This window comes from Pongo abelii, chromosome 10 (genome assembly GCF_028885655.2).
Source record: "Pongo abelii isolate AG06213 chromosome 10, NHGRI_mPonAbe1-v2.0_pri, whole genome shotgun sequence".
Taxonomy (NCBI): Eukaryota; Metazoa; Chordata; class Mammalia; order Primates; family Hominidae; genus Pongo; species Pongo abelii.
Genome location: NC_071995.2, coordinates 576,815 through 598,906, shown reverse-complemented (window position 1 = coordinate 598,906; position 22,092 = coordinate 576,815). Strand labels below are relative to the sequence as shown.

Sequence of the window (22,092 nt, the reverse complement as noted above, 5' to 3'; positions counted from 1 at the left end):
GGCTTTTAAATTACTTCTTCCTCTGTGGGTTCTGCTCAGAGCCAATGTTCCTGGCCCAGATGCCTTGGGCTTATCGTCACTTGCCATGGGATCGTCACAATCCCATCAACTGTAGATTAGTCCATTGCAGATGGATGCACATATGCACAATCTTCTCCACGAACCTGCTGTAAGCTATTCTAGCTTTCAGTCTCAGCTTCCCTTAGGCATGTGTTTAAGGACTGCAAACTCATTTTGATCTTTGCCTGGGCCAAATATAACAAGGAAGGTAAATCTGTAAAGCATTAGCAAAGCAATGCCAACTCAAACAGAAATGAATTTTAGAAGGTCTGCCAGTTTAGAAGCAGCCACTCGTTGGCTTCTCTCCACTGCTCACCAAACCATTCTGGCCCTATATCTAGCCTTCTCCACCCAGGGTATCCATAGCTTTTCGCAGCTAAAACCACCAACCTCCATTAATCTGCTGAACAGAAAATGCCTAGTCTACTACACGGTGAGCTGCTCAGACAGGAACAATGTTGTCTTCTTCCTGAGTAAACCAGAGTGCAGAGAAGGCCGTTGCACACGCAGCAGGCACCACACTTGTGGGAAGGGTGGAGGGTGGTGTGGGAGGGTCCTTGGCACACCCACCTGGGCCCCTCAGCCCAATCCTTTACATCCGTGAAGAGCAACAGGAAAAGACAAGCACCTTTTTTTTTTTTTCCTAAGAAGTTGCTGTATTTAATGCTTCCCCTCTCACCATCCCACACCCTCCCCTACCCAAGACATTTCTCTAGGGAGTAGGGGCCTTGCCCGGCCCTTCCCCTTAAGGCAGATGGTGTGGAGGTAACATCAAATGCAAGGCACTGGGCCAGGGCGCAGGGGTGTGGGCAGGGCAGGAGGCTGGGCTGGCTCCTAGTCATTGGAAGTGAAGCAGGTGGGCAGTTTGGGCTGGTTCCAGCCTTCCAGTGCAATGTCCGAGGACGAGAGTGGTCCCAGAAAGAAACTGGCAGCCCCACTGGCCAACTGCAGCCCTAGCCTATGCCCCGCAATCCTTCTCCAGGGGCCAGTCGGCCTCAGCAGGGACCAGAAAAAGCCACAGCCCAGGGAGTAGGTACGGCCTTCCTAAGTCACAATCTCAAAAGTCTCTGTCCTTCATGATTCCTTAAAGGGAGGCAGGGATTCTCCCCAACCCCCAGAAGGTTCTCCACGGGCTCCATTCTTCCACGTGCCAAACTCGTGCTCTCGGGGAACGCAGAGCCCACTAGGCAGACCCTGCAGCTCCAGTGCTGTGGTTTGGACCATCACAGCCTGGAGCGGGGGCTCAGTGGCCTGGTCTTTGGGGCCCCGCCGCACCTCCCCCAGCCCTGTGCTCACCTCCCTAAACAGACTCTGGAGTTCAAGATCCAGTGCCCAATGCACCATGGGTGAATTCACAGCAGCGGCGGAGGCAGCAGCAGCAAGAGAAAAACCCCAGCCACAAAAGCACCGGGGGTTATTAGTGCAAGAGAAGTACAAGGTCACCCGGTGACAGAAAGGGTGGCCTCGACTAAAAAGGCCCAGGGCTATTTTCCCTGAAACTGCCCCACTCTTCAGTTCCTCCTGCTCCCACTCCTCTCCCTGCTTCCAGGGGGTATCTCAGGGCAATGTCCTCACCTCCCCAAACCTCTCATCCCGCCCCCTTCTTATCCTGCTCCCTGCTCCAGGGTTTTGCCCCCATACACCCTTTCCTCTTCTTCCACTCAAGGCCAGGCGGCCAGGGCTCTCCCTGCAGAAGGGCAGGTGTGCGGCGGAGCTGGACTGTGAGGCTCACAGCTTCCACTTCCCTTTTCGTCCCTTTCTGTCCAGCCCCCATCCGCTTCTCGTCTAAGGAAATTGACAGATATGTCCACATCCTCTTTACCTCTTCTCCGAGTCCTCTCCGGAGGCCTTACCCACAGGCACGCCGGGAAGGGAAAGGGCTTCTCTCCTCTGCCTTCATCACCCTGCCTGTTCTGCAGGCCTGAATATCCAGTGCCAGGGAGTGGCAAGCCCACTGCCCGCCAGCCCCCCACCTCCCAATGCCCAAGCACCAGAAACAGCCCGTTCTGTGCTTCTGGTCTGAAGTGAGCCATCCAGAGGAAGTTAATGCCCTAATCAGTGGCCAGCTGTTTGGTGGCTACTGGGAGATGTGTGTCTCTGGAAGGCACGAGCCTGGGGTGGAGCAGAGACCTGCCCCACGTGGGACCAGCCCCGCGGCCAGGGACAATGCCCAAGGGACATAGGAGTGGGCGGGAGGCCGGCACGTGGGGACAGTCCCTCAGTGCACAACCTCACCCCCGCCCTGGACAGCAGTTCTGGTTTTCTGTTTTTAAAATCCCCGCCCCCCAATAAAATACATCCACTAGAAGAGTGTCTGGTGGTCAGCGCTTGGTGTGAGGAGCGCTTGGTGGATGTGGACGTGCACCTTCATGGATGAGGATGGCGTCGCTCAGCCAGATCTCTCCTTCCTGACCCGTCCTTCTCAGGAGCTGTTCCCGTTCTCAACTGAGCAAGTGGCCCCTCCTGGCCTCTCTCTCAAAGTCCTCCCTTCTGAAGGCCCAGGAGGCAGAGGCAGGAGCCCCGGAAGCTGCCTCTGTGAGGGGACAGCTCCAGGTGGAGTGGGCCGTCAGCTTCGAGGCCTCTTAGAGACCAGCCGTCACCCCACTCCCCATCCCTGAACAGTAGCAGGGCCCTGGGGAGCCGCTGCTAGTCCAGAGCGGGGAGTGCTGGGCCCGCGGACACCCTCCGGCTACAGCGTCTTCATCTGGCGGCGGCTCCACATCCCTCGCTTGGAGTGGAAGTAATGGAAGAAGTTCCTGAGGGAGAGACGCTCCACTTCCAGGCCCGCTTGGAGGATCCTGAAGGAAGAGGAGCCGGATGAGCCAACAGAAGCACAGGAGGCGGCTGGGGGGCCCCTCCGCATCGACCACAGACCCTCTGCTCGCTCCCCATGGGGCAGGGAAGGCAGGTGCAGTGGAAGGGTGTGGGCTTTGAAGCCAGGCAGCCTGGGTTTGGATCCCAGCTGCATGACTGGGTACGTCACGCCTTCTTTCAGAGCCTGTCTGCTCATCTCTAGGATGATTATCACATACGTGTAATGAGAGGATAATGTGTGATATAGAATTCTATCTATCTAATATTAGAGTAGACATACTATATATACATCAGAGGTGGTGAAGACGAGAAGGATGGATGCCGAGGGCTCAGCACAGCTCCTGGCACACTCTGAGTGCCCCATAACTGGCGCCCAGCCTCCAGGGCACACGTCCTAGACGGAGGGAGGCAGGGCTGCTGCACTGGGACACCTGGCGCCCAGGCCCTCCCCATGCCTCTTCTGCACGTACAGCCTGCAGGGTGTTCCTCTCACGGGGAGGCCCGCACTTCTGGCAGGGCCGAGAGTGGCCGAACTGCATCCCTGAGCCTCCGAGGAGGCAGGAGGTTCAGGGCTGTACAGGAGCCGTGCATTGCGGCAAAGGCCCAGCACGGATATCAAGGTGGAGGTGACTGCTGGACCCGGCTTCCCAAAGCAAGGCTTTCAGCTGCCTTGGGGGCTCCTTTGATCTCAGACCCTTTTTATGAGATCCCAGTTATCTAAGTTCCTTTAACTTCCCCCTTTTCACTCAAATTCTCTTAGTGTGTCACCTTCCTTTTCTTCCTTCCCTCAACGGGAAAAAACACCAATAGACCTAGTTTTCAAGCCTCTAACACTTGAGTGAGTGAGATTTGGGGCAAGTTATTAACAAGACTCAGTCTTCTCATGTGGAAAACGGAGATCATGACGCCGACCTCACTGAGGTCTGGGGAGAAATAAACAAGGTAATGTGGATGGCCGGCCACATATAGGGACCCAGTGACTGGTGGATGCATTTTGTCCTGCCTCTCAGGAAGAAGTGAGCATCTTTGGGTTGAGGTTGTGCCCCTGGTGCTCCTGACCTTGCCCTGTCCACCTCCTGCGGACGCTGTTCCAGCGCTTATGCCCTTCTGAAGGGTACCCTCCCCTCTCCTTTGCTCCCTCCCCATAGGCTCAGATCTCAAGGCAGCATCTTCTCTGCCCCTTGTCTTGGCAGCACATTTCTTGAAAGAGGAACCTCGCACAGAACAGCCTCCGCCTCCTCACCACCCATGGCCTGGTGTCCCTGCCCATTCTTGCTCTCCTTGTCCACCTGCCAAGGCAGCAGCTTGTACTGTGTTCCCCTCTGAGGCTTTTCATCTCATTGACCCTTTCCTCCCGCTCCAAACCCCCAGGTCCCTTGGTGTCTCACGACCTGGCACCTCCTGGATGTCCTCTTGCTCTTCAGTGGTCTACACTGTCTCTTCTGCTGGCCCCGTCTTTCCTGACCTCTGCCAGGTCTACTTATCCATTCCCACAACTCTGGGCTCGCCGCTCGGCAGCTGAGGGGAGGCGCACTACCCTTGGGCTGGGGAGGATGCAGTCTCTCCCACAGTGCCCTGCTTGGTGCTGAGAACATTATCATTTATGTCTACACAGCTTGGTGTACCTGGTACACGGTGTACCAGGCATGTTAATTTTCACACCAACCCTGTGACACAGACAGAGGGCGAATCGCACCCCTCTAATAGAGAAACTGAGTCCCAGCGAGGCCGGTGATTTGAGGGCGTCCTCCGAGTCCAGTGCTCTTTACCGCGCATTGGGACTCTGCGGCCGAGGGGGACAGCTAGGCTGCTGCAGCCTGGCTCCCTGCCTAGAGCGCCTGAAGGGATGGAATTCCCAGGCCTCGTGGATGCCCTCCTCTTCCCAGTCACCTGTCCAGCAGCTCCCAGTCTTCCCCGCCCCAGCGGTCTCGGAACTCCTCGGTGTTCATACCCCCAATCCTGTCCAGGTCAGACTTGTAGATGCCAAGCAGCCCGAACCCATTCACCTCCCAGTAGCCTGTGGACAGACAGGAGCTTCGGGTGAGATGAGCCAGAGGCCAGGAGGAGGAAGGACGGAGGCTTCTAGGCTGTATGCCTAGAGCCTCTTCTGAAAGTCAGAGGCTGGGGGTGAGGGAGGCTGAAAACTGTCTTAGCTGAACGAGTACTTTGCCTGTTTTGGAGGAAAGCCCCCTAACTAAGGTTCAGGGCTCAGCAGTGCTACCAGGCTGTGCCCACGAGCTGACGACAGCCCTACAAATGGATCGGACAGCGGCAGCCACTGAAGACACAGCTGTGTGTCAGTTTACGTGTCCATTTCCCTTTCCACAGGCAGGGAGCCTCCTTTCCCATCTCTGAATCCCCACAGGGCAGAGCATCTGGCACACAGCAGTGCTTAGTAAGTGTGTGATGAATGAATCAAGGAGAAGACGGGGCAGGAGGTGTGCACTGCTGCACCTGCTGCTGTGGCTGGCAGCTCAGCCCAGGGGGACCTTGTCTGGTGAGTTTTCCAGGGGAGTGAAGGCCCCAGGAGGGCAGGATGGGGCAGGAGAGGAGGGTGCTGACACTCACAGACATGACTGTTCCCAGCTCCGGAGTTAAGAGCCAAGATCAGAGAAGTCTTTCCTCCCTCCCCAGTCTGAGCAGGGCTCACCCTCAGGCCACTGGGGGGTGGCCCCACAATGCAGCCTCATCACCATGGGGGCAAAGGCCATCTTTCCCTCCACACAGTGCTTCCGAACGGCATCGATGACTCCAGCTGGGAAGTGGATGTGGAGGTCACAGAGGAAGATGATGCTGTGCGGGTCCTGGGGACAGATGTGGGGCAGGGTCAGCAGACCCTGCAGACCAGAGCTAGGAGGTCAGGTCGCCGTCTAGGAGAAGCCTCAGAGTCTTCCCTATTGAAGTGATTCACAGACTCCCACAAAACCAGCTTCTGGGCAGAGTTCCACAGTGCTGAACGGTTCTTAACCATCAGAGTGAATTCTGACTCCTCCCTACTCTTTATGGGCTCCAAGGACCCTGGACAACTGGGCAAATGCTCCACTGTGATTTGCTGGTCCCACCCTAGCACTGGCCTGCAGCACAGCAGAGAGGACCTCCTGTGTCCTCATTCCCGTCCTCCCTGAGGGGCTCACCACCTCATATACCCCAAATGTCTCTCCACCTCTTAACCAGCCTTGAATTCCATCTCGCAAGCCCCATCCAGGCCCTTTACCTTCACGAGGTCTATGCCGGCCTGAAGTCCAGCTGAGCGTTCAAAGTTTCCACTTAGCTTCACGTACTGGTAGCTGCAGGAAGGGGAGAGAGGGCTGAGTATCAGGACTCAGCTGCGGTGGTCCCCTGGAGGAAGTTGGCAGGCATAGAATAGAGACGAAGTGTGCTCCTGGGATGGGATTATGGGCAGGTGAGCCCTCTGGGAAAAGTCGGAGACTAGGAATCAGGAAGGCTGGGCGGGACTCCTGGCTCTACCCCGGACCCAGCAGCGCTAGGACTTTAGGACGGACGTGGCCCATGCCACCCCCTGGCTGGTGGTCCCCCTCACCTCCGCAGCTTGGACCTCTTCAGCGCCATCTCAACATCCATGTCCTCACTGCTATAGTCAGTGATGATGATGTTGAAGTGTGGGTCGCTGGTGACCTGGAACAGGTTTTCCATGTCTTTGATGAATTGCTGTACCCAGCGTGCCTGGTTCTTCACTACCACAGGGGGTCAGGCAGGAGAAAGAAACACAGAAAAGGCAAAGATGAGCGGATGAGCACCTCCACTCCCAGCTCCCACATGAGTCAGGAATGTCCATCGGACCTCGGCTGAGGGGACAGTGCAACTCTGCAAAACCATTAGCAATGCAGCACAGAGACAAGAGGCAGAGGGAGTGCTCACCAGTTAAGGGGGCCTCTGCATCCTGCTCCCCATGTTCCCTCCTCCCAGGCAGGGGGCCCACGAGAAGGCCTTGGCTGGGGCTCATTGTCAGTAGCCCTGCCACGCTCTACTAGTGAAACCCTGTTATCTGTCCCTCTTAGTATCATCGTCCTATTCCCATCGTCCTATCTCCGTTGTTACACTTCTGCCTGTTGTGTGTTCCTCCTTCTCATACAAAACCCTGCTAATCACTTCATTAAGTACCCTCCCTGTCTTACTTCCCCAGACCAATGATCATCCCCAGTGCTAGCAACCCCAGTTATCACACCCAACCCTGAAACCTAGTATGAAAGAAAGAGCACTGGCCTATGAGGCAGTGTTTGTTTTTAGCACCAACATTTACTGGCCACATAACCTTAAACTAGTGACTTTCCTTTTGTGAGCCTCAGTTTCCTCAACTATAAGGTGGCCTTTCTCAGAAGTGCTTACGGGATCAAATCAGTGAAAGCAGATGTGGGTGCTCCTGACAGTGTTAGGACCCCTCCCCTGAGAATGCCGAGGCTCGGCTTGAGGCTCACCAGGCACAACGAAGTGGACCACGGCTCGGTGACTCCAGGAGAAACCCTGGGGCCAGCACAGCTTGGGTTCCTGGGCCCGGCTATTCAGGACCTGTCTCCGACGGTCGTGTGGGTCCCAGACCAGGCCTTGCAGGTTCCGGGCCTCAGCCTCCTCCCCACCGGCTGGATCGATGCCCTGCCAGCCTCGCGTAGACACATACTCCGCGAGCCGCACCACGCGCTGGCCTTGTTCCAATAGTTCAAGCTCCAAGAGGTAGCGACCCCCACGTAGCTGGTCCTGACGCTTTTCCACGTTCACAATGCGCTGTAGCTGGTACCTCCTATGGCAGAAAGTGTGGGGACGTTGAGTAATTCCTTTCCACACTGGGAGGGTAGCATGGTGTGTGAGAAGCCTCCAAGGCTAATTGTCGGGACAACCTCGTTTTTGTCCTAGCTTTGCCACTGGCTGGCTGTAAGGCCTCAGGCAAGATTCGCAATCTCTCTAGGGTTCGCTGCCTCCATCTTTAAAAATGTACATATTGAGCTGTGATGATCCTGAAGGTCTTTTACAGCTCCAAGATTCTAAGTACATGAACTGAATAAGAGGGGTCACACTGAAGAGGTTCCCTGAGAAACTGACCCTCAATGAAAATGGTCGAATCAACATTCCATAAGACAAAATGAGTTATAAGATAGATGTCAATTGGTTGGCTCAAAATCATTAGTCACTAGAGAAATAAAAATCAAAACCACAATGTGATACCATTTCACACTCACCAGGATGGCTATTTAAAACAAAACACAATGCCAGGTGCAGTGGCTCACGCCTGTAATCCCAGCACTTTGGGAGGCTTGAGGCAGATGGATCACAAGGTCAGGAGATCGAGACCATCCTGGCTAATACAGTGAAACCCCGTCTCTACTAAAAATACAAAAAATTAGCCGGGCGTGGTGGCGGGCGCCTGTAGTCCCAGCTACTCGGGAGGCTGAGGCAGGAGAATGGCGTGAACCCGGGAGGCAGAGCTTGCAGTGAGCGGAGATCACGCCACTGCACTCCAGCCTGGGCAACAGAGCGAGACTCCGACTCAAAAAAAAAAATTAAAATTAAAATTAAAGTAAATAAAACACAATGAAATGAAAAGTAACAAGTGTTGATAAGGATGTAGAAAAATTGGAATCTTCATACACTGCTGATGGGAATGTGAAATGATGCAGTTGATTCAAAAAGCAGAGTGGCAGTTCCTCAACATGCTAAACAGAGTTACCATATGACCCGAAGTTCTACTCCTAGATATATACCCAAGACAACTGAAAGTATGTTCACATAAAAGCTTGTGCATGAATGTTCATTGCAGCATTTTATTTGTAATAGTCAAAAAGTAGAAACAACCCACATGTCCTTCAACGGATGAATGGAAAAATGTGGTATATCCACACAATAGAATATTACTCAGCAATATTGAGGAATGAAGTATTTAACAGATTCTACAACACGAATGAAACTTGTGCTAAGTGAACATTCTGCAAAAAGCCCAATATAAAGGCCACACATTACATGGTTCCATTTGTATAAAATGTCCAGAATAGGAAAATCCACAGAGCTAGAAAGGAAAGTAACCACCAACACATAAGGTTTCTTTTTTTTTTTTAATTTTTCTTTTTTTTTTTTTGAGACAGAATCTCGCTCCGTCGCCCAGGCTGGAGTGCAATGGTGCGATCTCAGCTCACTGCAACCTCCACCTCCCGGGTTCAAGTGATTCTCCTGCTTCAGCCTCCCAAGTAGCTGGGGATACAGGTGCGTGCCATCAAGCCCAGCTAATTTTTGTATTTTTAGTAGAGATGTGGTTTCACTGTGTTGGTCAAGCTGGTCTCAAACTCCTGACCTCAAGCGATCCACCTACCTCGGTCTCCCAAAGTGCTGGGATTAGAGGCGTGAGCCACTGCGCCTGGCCAGTATAATTTGTTTCAAAGATGATGAAAATGTTCTGGAATTTGACAATGGTGATGCTTGCACAACACTGTAAATATACTTTTAAAACCACTGAAAGGTACACCCTAAAATGGTGATTTTAATGTTATATAAATTTTATCGTAAAAAAATGTTGATTGGTTGAATGAATGGATGAATGAATGAAAAAATCAAAGAACTCCAGTCATGCGTCATGCCCTAGCCCTTCCAGCCCACGTGCGAGGTCTTAATTTGTATTTTTTTAGCCTCTGTTTTGCCTGTTTGTCTATTTACTAGCTCTTTCCTTGGAGGAGGGGACCTCATCTACCACGTCCTTCCAGTCCTCAACACACATCCTTGGCCAGGCACCCAGGGATTTCAGAACCCTGCCTAATGGTGAGACAAACACCTGCCTGGTCAAGATCCTCTCCAGGGAGAGGGGCCCTGGGCACTTGTTCTTCCCAGGAATCTGAGTTGGGGGCAAAGTTCCAGCTATTTCTGCAGCAGGGGGAACCCGCTACCAGCCCCTAGGCCCCTGCCTTCCAGGCCAGCTGGCTGCCATGTGCCCCAGTCGCTGGCCCCAGGAGAGCCCTTTACCTTACCCCCGGCTCCTCTGGTTGAGCTTCTTCAAGAAGACCCGCGTGACCTCAAGAGCTTCCTGCTCTGGAAGCAGCAGGTTGCCAGATGTGTTACAGCTCAGATCGATCCAGTCAGTCCTCAGGGCTTGGAAGTCGAGATTCCGGGCACTGAAGGTCTGGTCCCAGTTTACTACCGGGTCAAACACAGGTACGTACTCGAACGCCTCACTCATATCCTCTTCCTCTTCCTCCTCTTCCCCCTCTTCCTCTCCCTCCACTTGTCCTTCCTGGCCTGTGGCCGCCACCACTTCCTCCTCCCCGTGCCAGCCCCTCCCAGGGGCCCGAGGCCGCATCCTGTCACCCCGTCTCTGCTCTGCGATGTACGACTCCACCTGGCTCAGCCACTGGGACTGCTCTAGAGCCTTCCTGGGGCTGTCATCAGCGGGCCTGGGCCTGGGCCTGGGCCTCCTAATCGGAGGCAGGTTCTTCGCAGGGTGCCCAGGAGGCCACCTGTCAGAATGAGGTGAATCTTGGCTGGGCTCAGGGCTGGGTTTTTGCTTCCTCTTCTCTGGCTGCTGCACTGGAATGTGGCTGGTCCTCCCTGGGAAGGATGCTGTGGAGTTCCACTTGGAGAAGGGGGCCAGCAGGCCCTCCCGAGGCTGAGCTAGGAGTTTCCGCAGGCTTCGGAGGCGGTAGTCAGTGACATCTTGCTCCAGGGTGGAGGCAGGTGTCTGTCTTCCCTCGAGCATCCTGGCATTCTGGTCGTTGGAGGCAGGGGTCTCCTCTGCCACTTCCCCATACTGGGACTCTTCTAGAAGGTTTTCCTCAAAACCTGCTGTTAATAACAACCATTCCTCATGTCAGGAGTTTCCAACCCTTTCCAAACAAGACATACAAGACAGAGGATGATCATATGTGTGACGCACCATGGGGCTCCAGACTGGGGTTGAATCCAGGTTCTATCACTTACTGTGTGTGACCCTGGGCAAGGTACTCAACCTCAATTAACCCCAGTTTCTTCATCTGCATAAAGGGAATAACACTGCATCTCCCATGGGTTTGTGAAGACTGAGTGAGATAAACGGCATCACATGCCCGGCAGGTGCATAGCACCGGCAGATGGTCCCAGCCATGCCCTAATCTCCCAAGAAAGACCCCAGAAGACAGTGCTTCTCTAAACCAGAACCTCCTAAATGGTGCGCCAGGGACAGCAAGCCCCTCCAGCAGTCCAAGTAACCTCCCCCGGGCTCTCACTCTCCTCCAGCTGACCCCAGCATGCTGCTAAAAATAGTGTCATTTTCCACATGTGCCTGGATATGGAAAAGGCAGGAGTCATGCTCTCCGCTCCCTTGGGTATGAAGGGAGAAGTCATGTGATTTGGATCTTGAGCTCCTCAGGGGCGGGGCTGGCATGGTCTGAACTTCCCCTGGAAACAGACCATGGTCGCCCCTCTCAGTCTGACCTGGAAGCCTCAGCTGTCACTCTGTACCTGGCTGCTCCAGACCCTGCTTCTCAGGCTGGTCAATCTTGATGTACTCCTGAAAGCTGAACCTGCAGGAGGAAGGGAGGTGTGCATTGGCACCCGGCGCCCTGCGGGCTCAGCCCTGGCTCTGCTGGAAGTCTCAGCAGGAGTCTGACGTTTTACCCCAGACTAGAGTGAAGGAAGGAGGCTGGGTGAGCGGGGAGTGTGTGTGTGTGTGTGTGTGTGTGTGTGTGTGTGTGTGTGTGTGTGTGTGTGTGTGTGTGTGTGTGTGTGTGTGTGTGTGTGTGTGTGTGTGTGTGTGTGTGTGTGTGTGTGTGTGTGTGTGTGTGTGTGTGTGTGTGTGTGTGTGTGTGTGTGTGTGTGTGTAGTACTCAGGAAGAGCAAGAGCAAAGACTCTTTGGGCTGGGGCACCACCATGGCCACCCTGGTCCGGGCAGCTCTCTTGGCTCCGGCAGAGCCCTCCTGCAAGGTCACCTTCCTGCCCCACTCAGTGTCTCTCACCGGTCTTGGTAGTAGGCGTTTTCCTGGTAGAAACATTTATTGTGGGTCTCCATGTGGCTCAGGCGGGTATAGTCATTGGGGTAAACAAAAGACAGATGAACCTGAAAGTGGAAAGATCAGCAGCAGGAGTAAGAGAGGGAGATCTTGGTAAGAAATCAGCCAGCCAGGGTTAAGCCTGCCCCTGGCTGGGATCACATACGGCTGCTAGGGACCCGCCCTTGGCAGGGAGAGAAGGGTTGCTCTGAGCGCTGAATGAAACGTGGTGATGCAGATGGGGCTCTCACTCCCCTTGTTATGCCAGCGATCCCGGGCCCTATGGACCAAATGCAACCCTGAGTCAAGCCCCTGGTCCACCTCTCCCCTCCTGAACCAGCTCCCGTCCCTCAGCTTCAGCCAAAACCATTCCTTCCTCCCTCTGCCACCCGATCCTCTCCTGAAACCTCTGAACCTTTACCTGCAACCTCCCACAGCCTGAGAACAACCCCTCTTCCTATTTACTTCACTGCTTCCTTTGCCCCCCTTAAACATAGCTTGTGGTCACCACCACCGAGAACTTCTCAATTACACCCCAGCCATTCTCTGACCTGGTGATACCTCCTGACCTCTTTGTTCTGCCCTCCAGCTCTTCCTTACAATCACCTCTAGATCTGGATGGACAGGAGAGTGGCCACGCTGCCTGTCTGGCTTCCAAGTGGGTTCTGGGTTCTTTAAAGCTAACTTTCCCTCCATAGTTCTTTTTCCCCCCGTGCCTGGTCTCTGGGTTTAGTAAGTCCTGCTGGCTCACTAGCTGGCGGGACTGACTGACCAGGCAGGGTAGGGTTGTGTGGCCCTTGGAGCAGGGAGCTTAAGAAGCCTCAGCCAGGCCTCCTGATATCATCACGGGGGCTGAGTTGGTGTGTGTGCGGGGGCCCGGAGGCAGAGCACCCACGTGCAGGCTCTGCTGGACAGTCTATTCAGGGCGGTCCAACTGGGAGTGTAGTTCTTCCCAGCCCAGGGAACTGTGAGGCCGTCCTGTCTGCTGGGATGGGATGTCGGGAAGATGGGAAAGTCAGCCTCACCACCTCCCATCCCAGTCACAGGCAGCAATCCCTCTGCCAGCCCTGCTCTCCATGACCCAGGCCCAAGACTTACAAACCGGAGTCCCTGGTAGCGCTGCAGAGGGAGTCCATCCACCAGGTAGCTGGGTTTGTAGGGACAGTCAGGCAGGACGTGGCGGAGATGCGACTTGGGGATCAGAGGCACTGAGGACAGTGGAGGAGGAGGAGTGAGGGTGAGGGTGGGTCCTGAAACTGCGGCTGAAGTCCTCTGCTCTGAGTAGGGCCCTTTCTGTATTCACAGGTGGCAGCTGTGTTCTGCCGATGTCTGTGGCTGAGGCTGCCAGCCGGAGGCTGCCCCACGCAACTGGAGCAGGGCCATTTGAGGAGCACCCTGGCAGCAGAGGACTCAGCACACAGCCCCAGGTACAAGGCACCATTTGATTTTAGAGTCACTGTGCAGGGATAGCCTCAATAAGGTCTAGAAACTTCTAAGAGGCCAGAAAGGCTCCTCCCTCGTGCAGCACCGATAACTGGATTTCCTACCATGGGCTGAACATCCCCTTAGCGTCAGTTGTCATTTTTTTGAGAGGGGTGAGGAGTAAAGAAACTTTGTCTTTTTTGTCTTTTTTTTTTTTTGAGACAGGATCTCACTCTGTCGCCCAGGCTGGAGAGCAGTGGTTCAATCACAGCTCACTGCAGCCTCAACTTCCTGGGCTCAAGCGATCCTCCCGCCTCAGCATCCCAAAGTGCCAGGATGATGGGAATGAGCCACCATGCCTGGCCATCTTTGTCATCTTTTAAAATGTAAACACTCCCAAGAGGAATAATGCATTAAGACTCTAACGCGTGGTGTCAACATATTTCTCTCGTTGGATGACAAGAGTTGGAATGCAGTAAGAGTCAGGGACGTGTGAGATTGGGAAGGCATGTGTGGGGGACTTCCGGGTTCTAACTCTATTTCTTGTCGTGGGTGGTGGTTCCACAAACGTTCGCTCTGTAATGATATGCAGAATTGTAAAATTACATGTAAATATTTTTATACTTATTTACATACTCTCTTTTCTGTATGCATGTTCTATGTTATAAGGAAGATAAAAGGTTCTGCGGTGTCTGGGATACTTGACAGGTCTCTCAAGCCTTCTCCACCATCAGCAGTGGACCTGGCAGTGCAGTGTCCCCAGAAAGGATGCCAAGCGCTGGCCGAGGCCTTACCTCGATAGAGGGTGTCCCGGGGGTCAGGCCGAAGCATGTCAGCGGGCGGCTGCTCATCCCTGGGAAGAGCGTTGGAGGAGCCCACGTGGCTGGCTGCTGTCTGTGGGATGTGGCCCACCTCATCCATCTGTAGGAACGTCTCATCTGGGCACAGGGAGGAAAGAACAGCAGGAGGCTGTGTGGCCTGGAGCGCAGCAGCCCACTGCCCTTGAAGGGGAGGGAAGAGACGCAGACGGGGCTCCTGACTCCAGCGGCGACAGTGTAGGATGTGCGCAGCCGCACTCCCTCTGGCCCCCACCACAGCGGTGACTTCACGATCCATCTGCCTTCGGCCCCCTCTGCCAGCCCCATGGCTGACCCACACGACTGTGTTGCGTACTTGGAAAAAGACACCTCTTTCTCAAAATGTGTTACTGCGGACTGCTAGAAATTTGGCATTATGTATGCCTAATTTATTGAACACTTACAGGGCACTTAATGATAAGCCAGGCCCTGCTCTAAGAATATCCCAAATATTAACCCATCTAATCTCCAAAAGCACCACATGCCTTCTGTATTACTATCATTCCTCGTTTACAGATGAGGAACTTTGGCATAGAGAATCTAAGTCATTTGCCCAACATCATACAACGGATGGGTGGCCAAGCTGAGTTTGGAGCCAGGTGATCTCCTTGCTCTCTGTCTCCTGGGTTCATGCATCTGTCTACACCTGCCATGGAGACCTATGGATGGCATGTTTTTCAGTGGGGCCTGTGGATGGGAGTCTCACTGAGGAAATGATATGAAATGGAAAATGCCGTTGAAGAAAGAGGTCACTTCCTGTACGCTGAAGGCAGGTGAAAAGGTTTCCTCTGCCCTGGCCATGGCTTTGCAAGAATCATGGTTACCTTATCTGGAAAATAGGGGATTGGACTCGCTCAGAGGGTTTTTTGTCTTGTTTTGTTTTGCTTTTGAGGCAGGGTCTTGCTCTGTTGCCCAGGCTGGAGTGCCGTGATCCAATCACAGCTCACAGCAGCTTCAGCTTCAAACTCCTGGGCTCAAGCAATCCTTCCCAGTAGCTGTGACTACAGGCATGCGCCAGCACACCCAGTTAATTTTTTAATTTTTTGTAGAGATGAGGTCTCGCTATGTGGCCTGGGCTGGTCTCGAACTCCTGGGCTCAAGCGATCCTCCTACCTCGGCCTCCCAAAGTGCTGGGATTACAGGTATGAGCCACCGCACCCAGCCTCAGAGTTTTTAAATCTGGTGTAAGCCTCACAGTCTCTGGACTCCCTTGAAGTTGTATTCAAAATGTTGTGTGTGGGTGGGTAGACAAGGACATTTTTCTCAGACAAGGGCTCAGAGAGCTTCTAGCAGGTTCTCAAAGGGGTCACTGACCCTGGGGAGTTAAGGACTCCTGGTCATAAGGTCCCACTCTTGTTCTGGACCCCTTCATACCCGTGTCCCAAGCATCTCGAGCTTTCTGCCCTCCTCCCCTGCCAAACCCCCCGGGGTGGGCTGGCCCCACCTGGCCTCCATCTCCAGGGCAGGGCCAGAGCCTACTCACTTGTGAAGAGGGACAGGGAGAGGGAGTCAATGATGGTGAACTTGGCTCCGGGGTCGTTCCGTCGCCACTGGAAGAGGAGAGAGAGGGTAGATGCAGAAGGTGGGAGGTAGCTGGATTTCCAACAGGGGTCAAGGGACAAGGGGAGATGAGTGCCAGGAACTGAGCTGGGAGAGGCGGGAGCAGCAGGAAACTCACCGCAACTTCCACGTGGTCGGTGCCCTCCTCATTCTGCTTGTGCAGCACCTCGAAGTAGTACCTGTGGGAGGCTGACAGGCTGGCGGGAGAGACGGCAGGGAAGCAGAGCGCCGTCTCCATGGGCCCTGGGGTCGCGGCTCTGTCTCACCCCCTTCCAGCACCTTACATTCCCTCATCCCTTCTCTTTGCTCTTAGAACGCCAGGAGTTAACTGCCTAGGTTCGAGCCCCCACTCTATCACTTGCTAACAGTGTGACTTGTTTTCTCTTGGTGAGATGGGCATAATCAGAGTACCTACTCCACAGGATGATCGGAAGAACCCAAAGAACAGTAACAGAAGCCATTAGAGCTCAGAGACTGTGGCAGACACTATTCTAAATGCTTTCTATATGTGACCTCATGTAATCCTTGTTCGTAGAGGAGAACACAGAGGCACGGAAGGCTTGGGTAGTTTGCCAGATGAGGGGTGGAGGTGGGATTCCACCGGCAGACTTGCCCCAGGGTCCATGCACTAGCTGCTCTGCGGAGCTCCACACGGAGCGCCCACCACAGCAGCTGGCACGCAAGTGCTCTTTGCAAGCAAGATTGTCTCCTTAAAATGTTTAAATTTATTTTTATTGATACGTAATCCTTGTGCATATTTATGGGGTGCACACGGTCTTCTGTTGCACGCATAGGATGAGTAAGGATCAAGCTAGGGGATTTAGGATCCCATCTCCCACCTCGAGCACTCGGCATTCTATGTTTTGGGAATATTCCAAATCCTTTTCTCTAGTTGTTTGAAAATACACCATCCGTTGTTGTTCCTATAGCCACCGTATTGTGCTGTCGTTGTTGTTACTATAGCCACCGTATTGTGCTGTCGAGCATTAGAACGTATTCCTTCCATCTAGCTGTGTCTGTACCCCACCTCTTCTCACCCCCACACCGCGTCCTTCCAGCATCAGCAACATCCAGCAACGCGCGCTCTTCCCGCCTGCGCCAGCGCGCGTGGCCACCAGGGGGCGCTCCGAGGCCGCGCTACGCTCCCTCCCCGCAAGGGAAACGGATTCCTCGCCCCGGACGCCCAAGGGGGACCTCGGCGAGGAGCTCCCTGCAGCCCAGGTCCGGGGTCCAGGCCGTTGTGGGTGTGGAGAAACGGGGGAGGGCAAGGACTGGGAGGAAGGAGACCTATTTTCCAGTCCCGGGTGTCACTAAATAGCTGCAGGAATAAGTCACAGCCTCCGGGGCCTCGGTTTCCCCATCTGTGAAATGAGCACGGACGGGCCCGTGGTTTCTGAGCCAAAGACCGGGCTGCCTAGAATGCGTGGGTGCCGGACACGCGGGGCCCCTGGAGTAGGCCGCCGAGACCCGGCCTCAGCACTGAGGTGCTCACGTCTGTCGTGACCCTTACTCACCTCACTGGCTTGGAAATCTGGCTCCGAAATTTCCCGAACTCTCCCGGGGCGGTCCACTCCTTCCCAGTCTAGAGGCGTGGGAGAGAGAAGAGGAGGGAAGCGGGGAGGAACAGAAAAAACAGGAAGCGCGAGGCGGTGAGTGGAGAGACCAGGAATGAGAACAAAGCAGAGCAGTGAGAGAAAAAGGGAGCAAGGCAGGAGGAATGAAGACGACAGTGGAAGGAGAGAACACAGAAGACAGTGAAGGAGCGTGAGCGTTGCCCACGCAGGAGGCAGCCCGCCTCGCCAGGAGCCCGGGGCAGCCGGACGGCCTGCAGTGCGAGTCAGCACCCGGCCAAGGCCAGAGGGCCCCAAAGATGCTGCGCTGGGTGTCCCCCAGCCGAATCGCGGAGGCCCTTCCCCAGCCTCAGACTCGCTCCCCGCTCCTCCCTTTTTCCACTCCTCCTCCTCCCTTCCCCCCCACTCCCCCTCCTCCCTACACCCCTCCTCCTCCCTCCACCCCCCTCCCCACTTCTCACTCCTCCCTCTTTCTCACTCTCCCTCCTCCCTACACCCCCCTCCTCCTCCCTCCTCCCTACACCCCCCTCTTCACTTCTCACTCCTCCCTCTTTCTCACTCCCCCTCCTCCCTACACCCCCCTCCTCCTCCCTCCTCCCTACACCCCCCTCCTCCTCCCTCCTCCCTACACCCCCCTCCCCACTTCTCACTCCTCCCTCTTTCTCACTCCCCCTCCTCCCTACACCCCCCTCCTCCTCCCTCCTCTCTACACCCCCTCCCCACTTCTCACTCCTCCCTCCCCCCCTCCTCCCTACACCCCCCTCCTCCTCCCTCCTCCCTACACCCCCTCCCCACTTCTCACTCCTCCCTCCCCCCACTCCCCCTCCTCCCTACGCCCCCCTCCTCCTTCCTCCCTACACCCCCCTCCTCCTCCCTCCTCCCTCCACCCCTCTCCCCACTTCTCACTCCTCCCTCCCCCCACTCCCCCTCCTCCCTACACCCCCCTCCTCCTCCCTACACCCTACACCCCCCTCCTCCTCCCTCCTCCCTACACCCCTCTCCTCCTCCCTCCTCCCTACATCCCTCTCCTCCTCCCTCCTCCCTACACCCCCTCCCCACTTCTCACTCCTCCCTCCCCCCCCTCCTCCCTACACCCCTCTCCTCCTCCCTCCTCCCTACACCCCCCTCCCCACTTCTCACTCCTCCCTCTTTCTCACTCCCCCCTCTTCCCTCCTCCCCACTCCTTCCCACTCCTCCCTCTTTCTCACTCCCCCCTCTTCCCTCCTCCCCACTCCTTCCCACTTTTCCCTCCTTCTCACTCCCCACTTTCCCACAACTCCCCACCCTAACTCCCAACTCCTCCCCACTCCTCACTCCTCACTCCTCCCCATTCCTCTCACCTCCTCACTTCACTCCTCCACATTCCTCTCACCTCACTTCACTCCTCCACATTCCTCTCACCTCCTCACTCCTCACTCCTCCCCATTCCTCTCACCTCCTCACTTCTCGCTCCTCCCCATTCCTCTCACCTCCTCACTCCTCGCTCCTCCCCATTCCTCTCACCTCCTCACTCTTCACTCCTCCCCATTCCTCTCACCTCCCCACTTCTCACTCCTCCCCATTCCTCTCACCTCCCCACTCCTCCCCATTCCTCTCACCTCCCCACTTCTCACTCCTCCCCATTCCTCTCACCTCCCCACTCCTCCACATTCCTCTCACCTCCTCACTTCTCACTCCTCCCCATTCCTCTAACCTCCCCACTCTTCACTCCTCCCCACTCTTCTCACCTCCCCACTTCTCACTCCTCCCCATTCCTCTCACCTCCTCACTTCTCACTCCTCCCCATTCCTCTCACCTCCTCACTTCACTCCTCCACATTCCTCTCACCTCCTCAATTCTCACTCCTCCTCATTCCTCTAACCTCCCCACTCCACTCCTCCCCATTCCTCTCACCTCCCCACTCCTCGCTCCTCCCCACTCTTCACTCCTCCCCATTCCTCTCACCTCCCCACTCCTCGCTCCTCCCCATTCCTCCCCACTCCTCGCTCCTCCCCATTCCTCTCACCTCCTCACTTCACTCCTCCACATTCCTCTCACCTCCTCAATTCTCACTCCTCCCCATTCCTTTCACCTCCCCACTCCTCTCACCTCCCCACTCCTCACTCCTCCCCATTCCTCTCACCTCCCCACTCCTCTCACCTCCCCACTCTTCACTCCTCCCCATTCCTCTCACCTCCCCACTCCTCGCTCCTCCCCATTCTCTCATCTCTCCACTCTTCATTCCTCCCCACTCCTCTCACCTCCCCACTCCTCACTCCTCCTCATCCTCAGTTTATCCCTTTGTAGGGGGGTAGGGGTGAGGGAGGAGACTTCTTTTCCACCCCTTCTTCCCCGCTGTCACACCAGAGATGCTAACAGTAATGAGCAGCTGCTGGCGGACTCAATGAACAGGCTCCAGGAACAGATGGGAGGGCCCAGGGCTGAGCTGGCCCTACCTTGCCCACACTGGCCAGCAGCTGGAGGCCTGAGACCTGGTCATCGAGACTCAGCCAGAACTCCGCGTTGTCATCTGCAGCAATGGCAAACTGGATTTTCCCTGGGCAGCGGGGAGAGTTTCCAGATGAGGGCAAGGAGGGCATTAACATAAAAAGCCGGAGGCTTTTGTGAGTGTCTTAGCAATTAAATTCCCTTCGGGGCTTGATGCTGTGGCTTCCCTCTCTGTAAAGTGGGGGTTTCTACATCCTGGGAGACAGTGTGAAGATGGGAAAGACTTATATAGAGAGATGAGCTGGTTCCAGGCTGCAAACCAGGGAGCAAAGCAGCAGCCTGTGGGAGTTGGACAAGACCGCAATGTGACTCAATTTCCCCTCTCTTTCTGAGGGTGGACTAACAGGAAGTTAGTCCAGTCTACCTGTAACCTTATGTTCTTTGCATCCCATGCAGAACTCTGGAGCAGGAAGAAGGATGGGGTTTTGGGGCTGGCCTCACCATCAGTAAAGGGGTGCAGGTAGCCAAAGATGCGGAGGCCATAGTTGGTCCATTTGGGGGACACAGCAAGCTTCCTCAGGGTTGTGCGAATCTATGCCAAGAAAGGGGAAGGAAACAGTTACCCAGAAGAGGGAAGAGGAAATTGGTCCACCCAGGATTGGCGGGAAGATCAGAAGGGGACTATGACAGGAGGGACCAGGGCTGTGGCTTGGTGAGTGGAGTGCAGGCTCAATTTCAGCTCCCATTTGCCTCTTTGTCCAGGAGACCTTGTACAGAGCACAACCAGCACAACTGTACGTGGTGGCCCTGGGTACACTATATTGTGAGCCAGAGAGCCTGAAACTGAAATGATGCAGGGGATGAAATTGAAAGAATCCCTAGGAAGGAAACAAAGGAACTATTATGGGCAGACAAAAAGAGAGCTCAAGAGATAAAGGAGAAAATATGGACCAGAAAAGAAGCAAGGAAAGATGAGAGACAGAAGTGGGCAGAGGAGGTAGGTGTGGAGGGAGGTGGGCAAGGCAGCCCTCAGGCACTCACGTGGGGGTACAGTGGGAAATGCAGGTTCCTCCTGAGCTGCTGGATAGAGCTGCCACACCAGTCCTCAAACACATGCAGGTTGGCACGGCCCCGGAACTGCAGGGCGGAGGCGCAAGTGGTGAGTGAGGGTGAGCACCCCATGCCCATCCCAGCTCCTCAGCTCCAGGAGCGTGAGCACCCCATGCCCATCCCAGCTCCTCAGCTCCAGGAGCGTGAGCACCCCATGCCCGCCCAGCTCCTCAGCTCCAGGAGGGTGAGCACCCCATGCCCATCCCAGCTCCTCAGCTCCAGGAGCGTGAGCACCCCATGCCCATCCCAGCTCCTCAGCTCCAGGAGCATGAGCACCCCATGCCCGCCCAGCTCCTCAGCTCCAGGGGGGTGAGCACCCCATGCCCATCCCAGCTCCTCAGCTCCAGGAGGGTGAGCACCCCGTGCCCGCCCAGCTCCTCAGCTCCGGGAGGGTGAGCACCCCGTGCCCGCCCCAGCTCCTCAGCTCCGGGAGGGTGAGCACCCCGTGCCCGCCCAGCCCCTCAGCTCCGGGAGCGTGAGCACCCCATGCCCGCCCAGCCCCTCAGCTCCAGGAGGGTGAGCACCCCATGCCCGCCCAGCCCCTCAGCTCCAGGAGGGTGAGCACCCCATGCCCGCCCAGCCCCTCAGCTCCAGGAGGGTGAGCACCCCATGCCCGCCCCAGCCCCTCAGCTCCAGGAGCGTGAGCACCCCATGCCCGCCCCAGCTCCTCAGCTCCGGGAGGGTGAGCACCTCGTGCCCGTCCCAGCTCCTCAGCTCCAGGAGCGTGAGCACCCCATGCCCGCCCCAGCTCCTCAGCTCCAGAAGCGTGAGCACCCCATGCCCGTCCCAGCTCCTCAGCTCCGGGAGCTTGAGCACCCCATGCCCGCTCCAGCTCCTCAGCTCCAGGAGGATGAGCACCCCATGCCCGTCCCAACTCCTCAGCTCCAGGAGGATGAGCACCCCATGCCCGTCCCAGCTCCTCAGCTCCGGGAGGGTGAGCACCCCATGCCCGCCCCAGCTCCTCAGCTCCGGAAGCGTGAGCACCCCGTGCCCGCCCCAGCTCCTCAGCTCCGGGAGCATGAGCACCCCATGCCCGTCCCAGCTCCTCAGCTCCAGGAGGATGAGCACCCCATGCCTGCCTCAGCTCCAGGAGGATGAGCACCCCATGCCCGCTCCAGCTCCTCAGCTCCAGGAGGATGAGCACCCCATGCCCGTCCCAGATCCTCAGCTCCAGGAGGATGAGCACCCCATGCCCGCCCCAGCTCCTCAGCTCCGGGAGGGTGAGCACCCCATGCCCTCCCCAGCTCCTCAGCTCCGGGAGGATGAGCACCCCATGCCCGCCCCAGCTCCTCAGCTCCAGGAGGTTGAGCACC

At 55.9% G+C, this 22,092-nt stretch overlaps 1 protein-coding gene across 3 annotated transcripts in view; it reads right to left on the bottom strand.

The window, feature by feature from the left end:
* Positions 1–703: 703 nt before the first annotated feature.
* B4GALNT3 (beta-1,4-N-acetyl-galactosaminyltransferase 3) overlaps positions 704–22,092 on the bottom strand; it is a 104,684-nt gene continuing 83,295 nt past the window's right edge. The window contains exons 4-20 of one of the 3 annotated variants that reach the window (XM_054526644.1): positions 20,711–20,806; positions 20,171–20,261; positions 19,678–19,778; positions 17,186–17,253; positions 15,790–15,868; positions 15,595–15,661; positions 14,049–14,192; positions 12,931–13,040; positions 11,800–11,900; positions 11,305–11,366; positions 9,840–10,647; positions 7,311–7,630; positions 6,416–6,569; positions 6,089–6,161; positions 5,525–5,678; positions 4,765–4,891; positions 704–2,858 (exon numbers count right to left, since the gene is read on the bottom strand). In XM_054526644.1, coding sequence (XP_054382619.1) covers positions 2,750–2,858; positions 4,765–4,891; positions 5,525–5,678; positions 6,089–6,161; positions 6,416–6,569; positions 7,311–7,630; positions 9,840–10,647; positions 11,305–11,366; positions 11,800–11,900; positions 12,931–13,040; positions 14,049–14,192; positions 15,595–15,661; positions 15,790–15,868; positions 17,186–17,253; positions 19,678–19,778; positions 20,171–20,261; positions 20,711–20,806 — 2,664 coding nt within the window. In that variant the 3' untranslated portion in view covers positions 704–2,749. Of the gene's footprint in view, positions 2,859–4,764; positions 4,892–5,524; positions 5,679–6,088; positions 6,162–6,415; positions 6,570–7,310; positions 7,631–9,839; positions 10,651–11,304; positions 11,367–11,799; positions 11,901–12,930; positions 13,041–14,048; positions 14,193–15,594; positions 15,662–15,789; positions 15,869–17,185; positions 17,254–19,677; positions 19,779–20,170; positions 20,262–20,710; positions 20,807–22,092 lie in introns of all 3 variants that reach the window. The other 2 variants (XM_024256434.2, XM_063711988.1) reach the window with 2 other exon arrangements.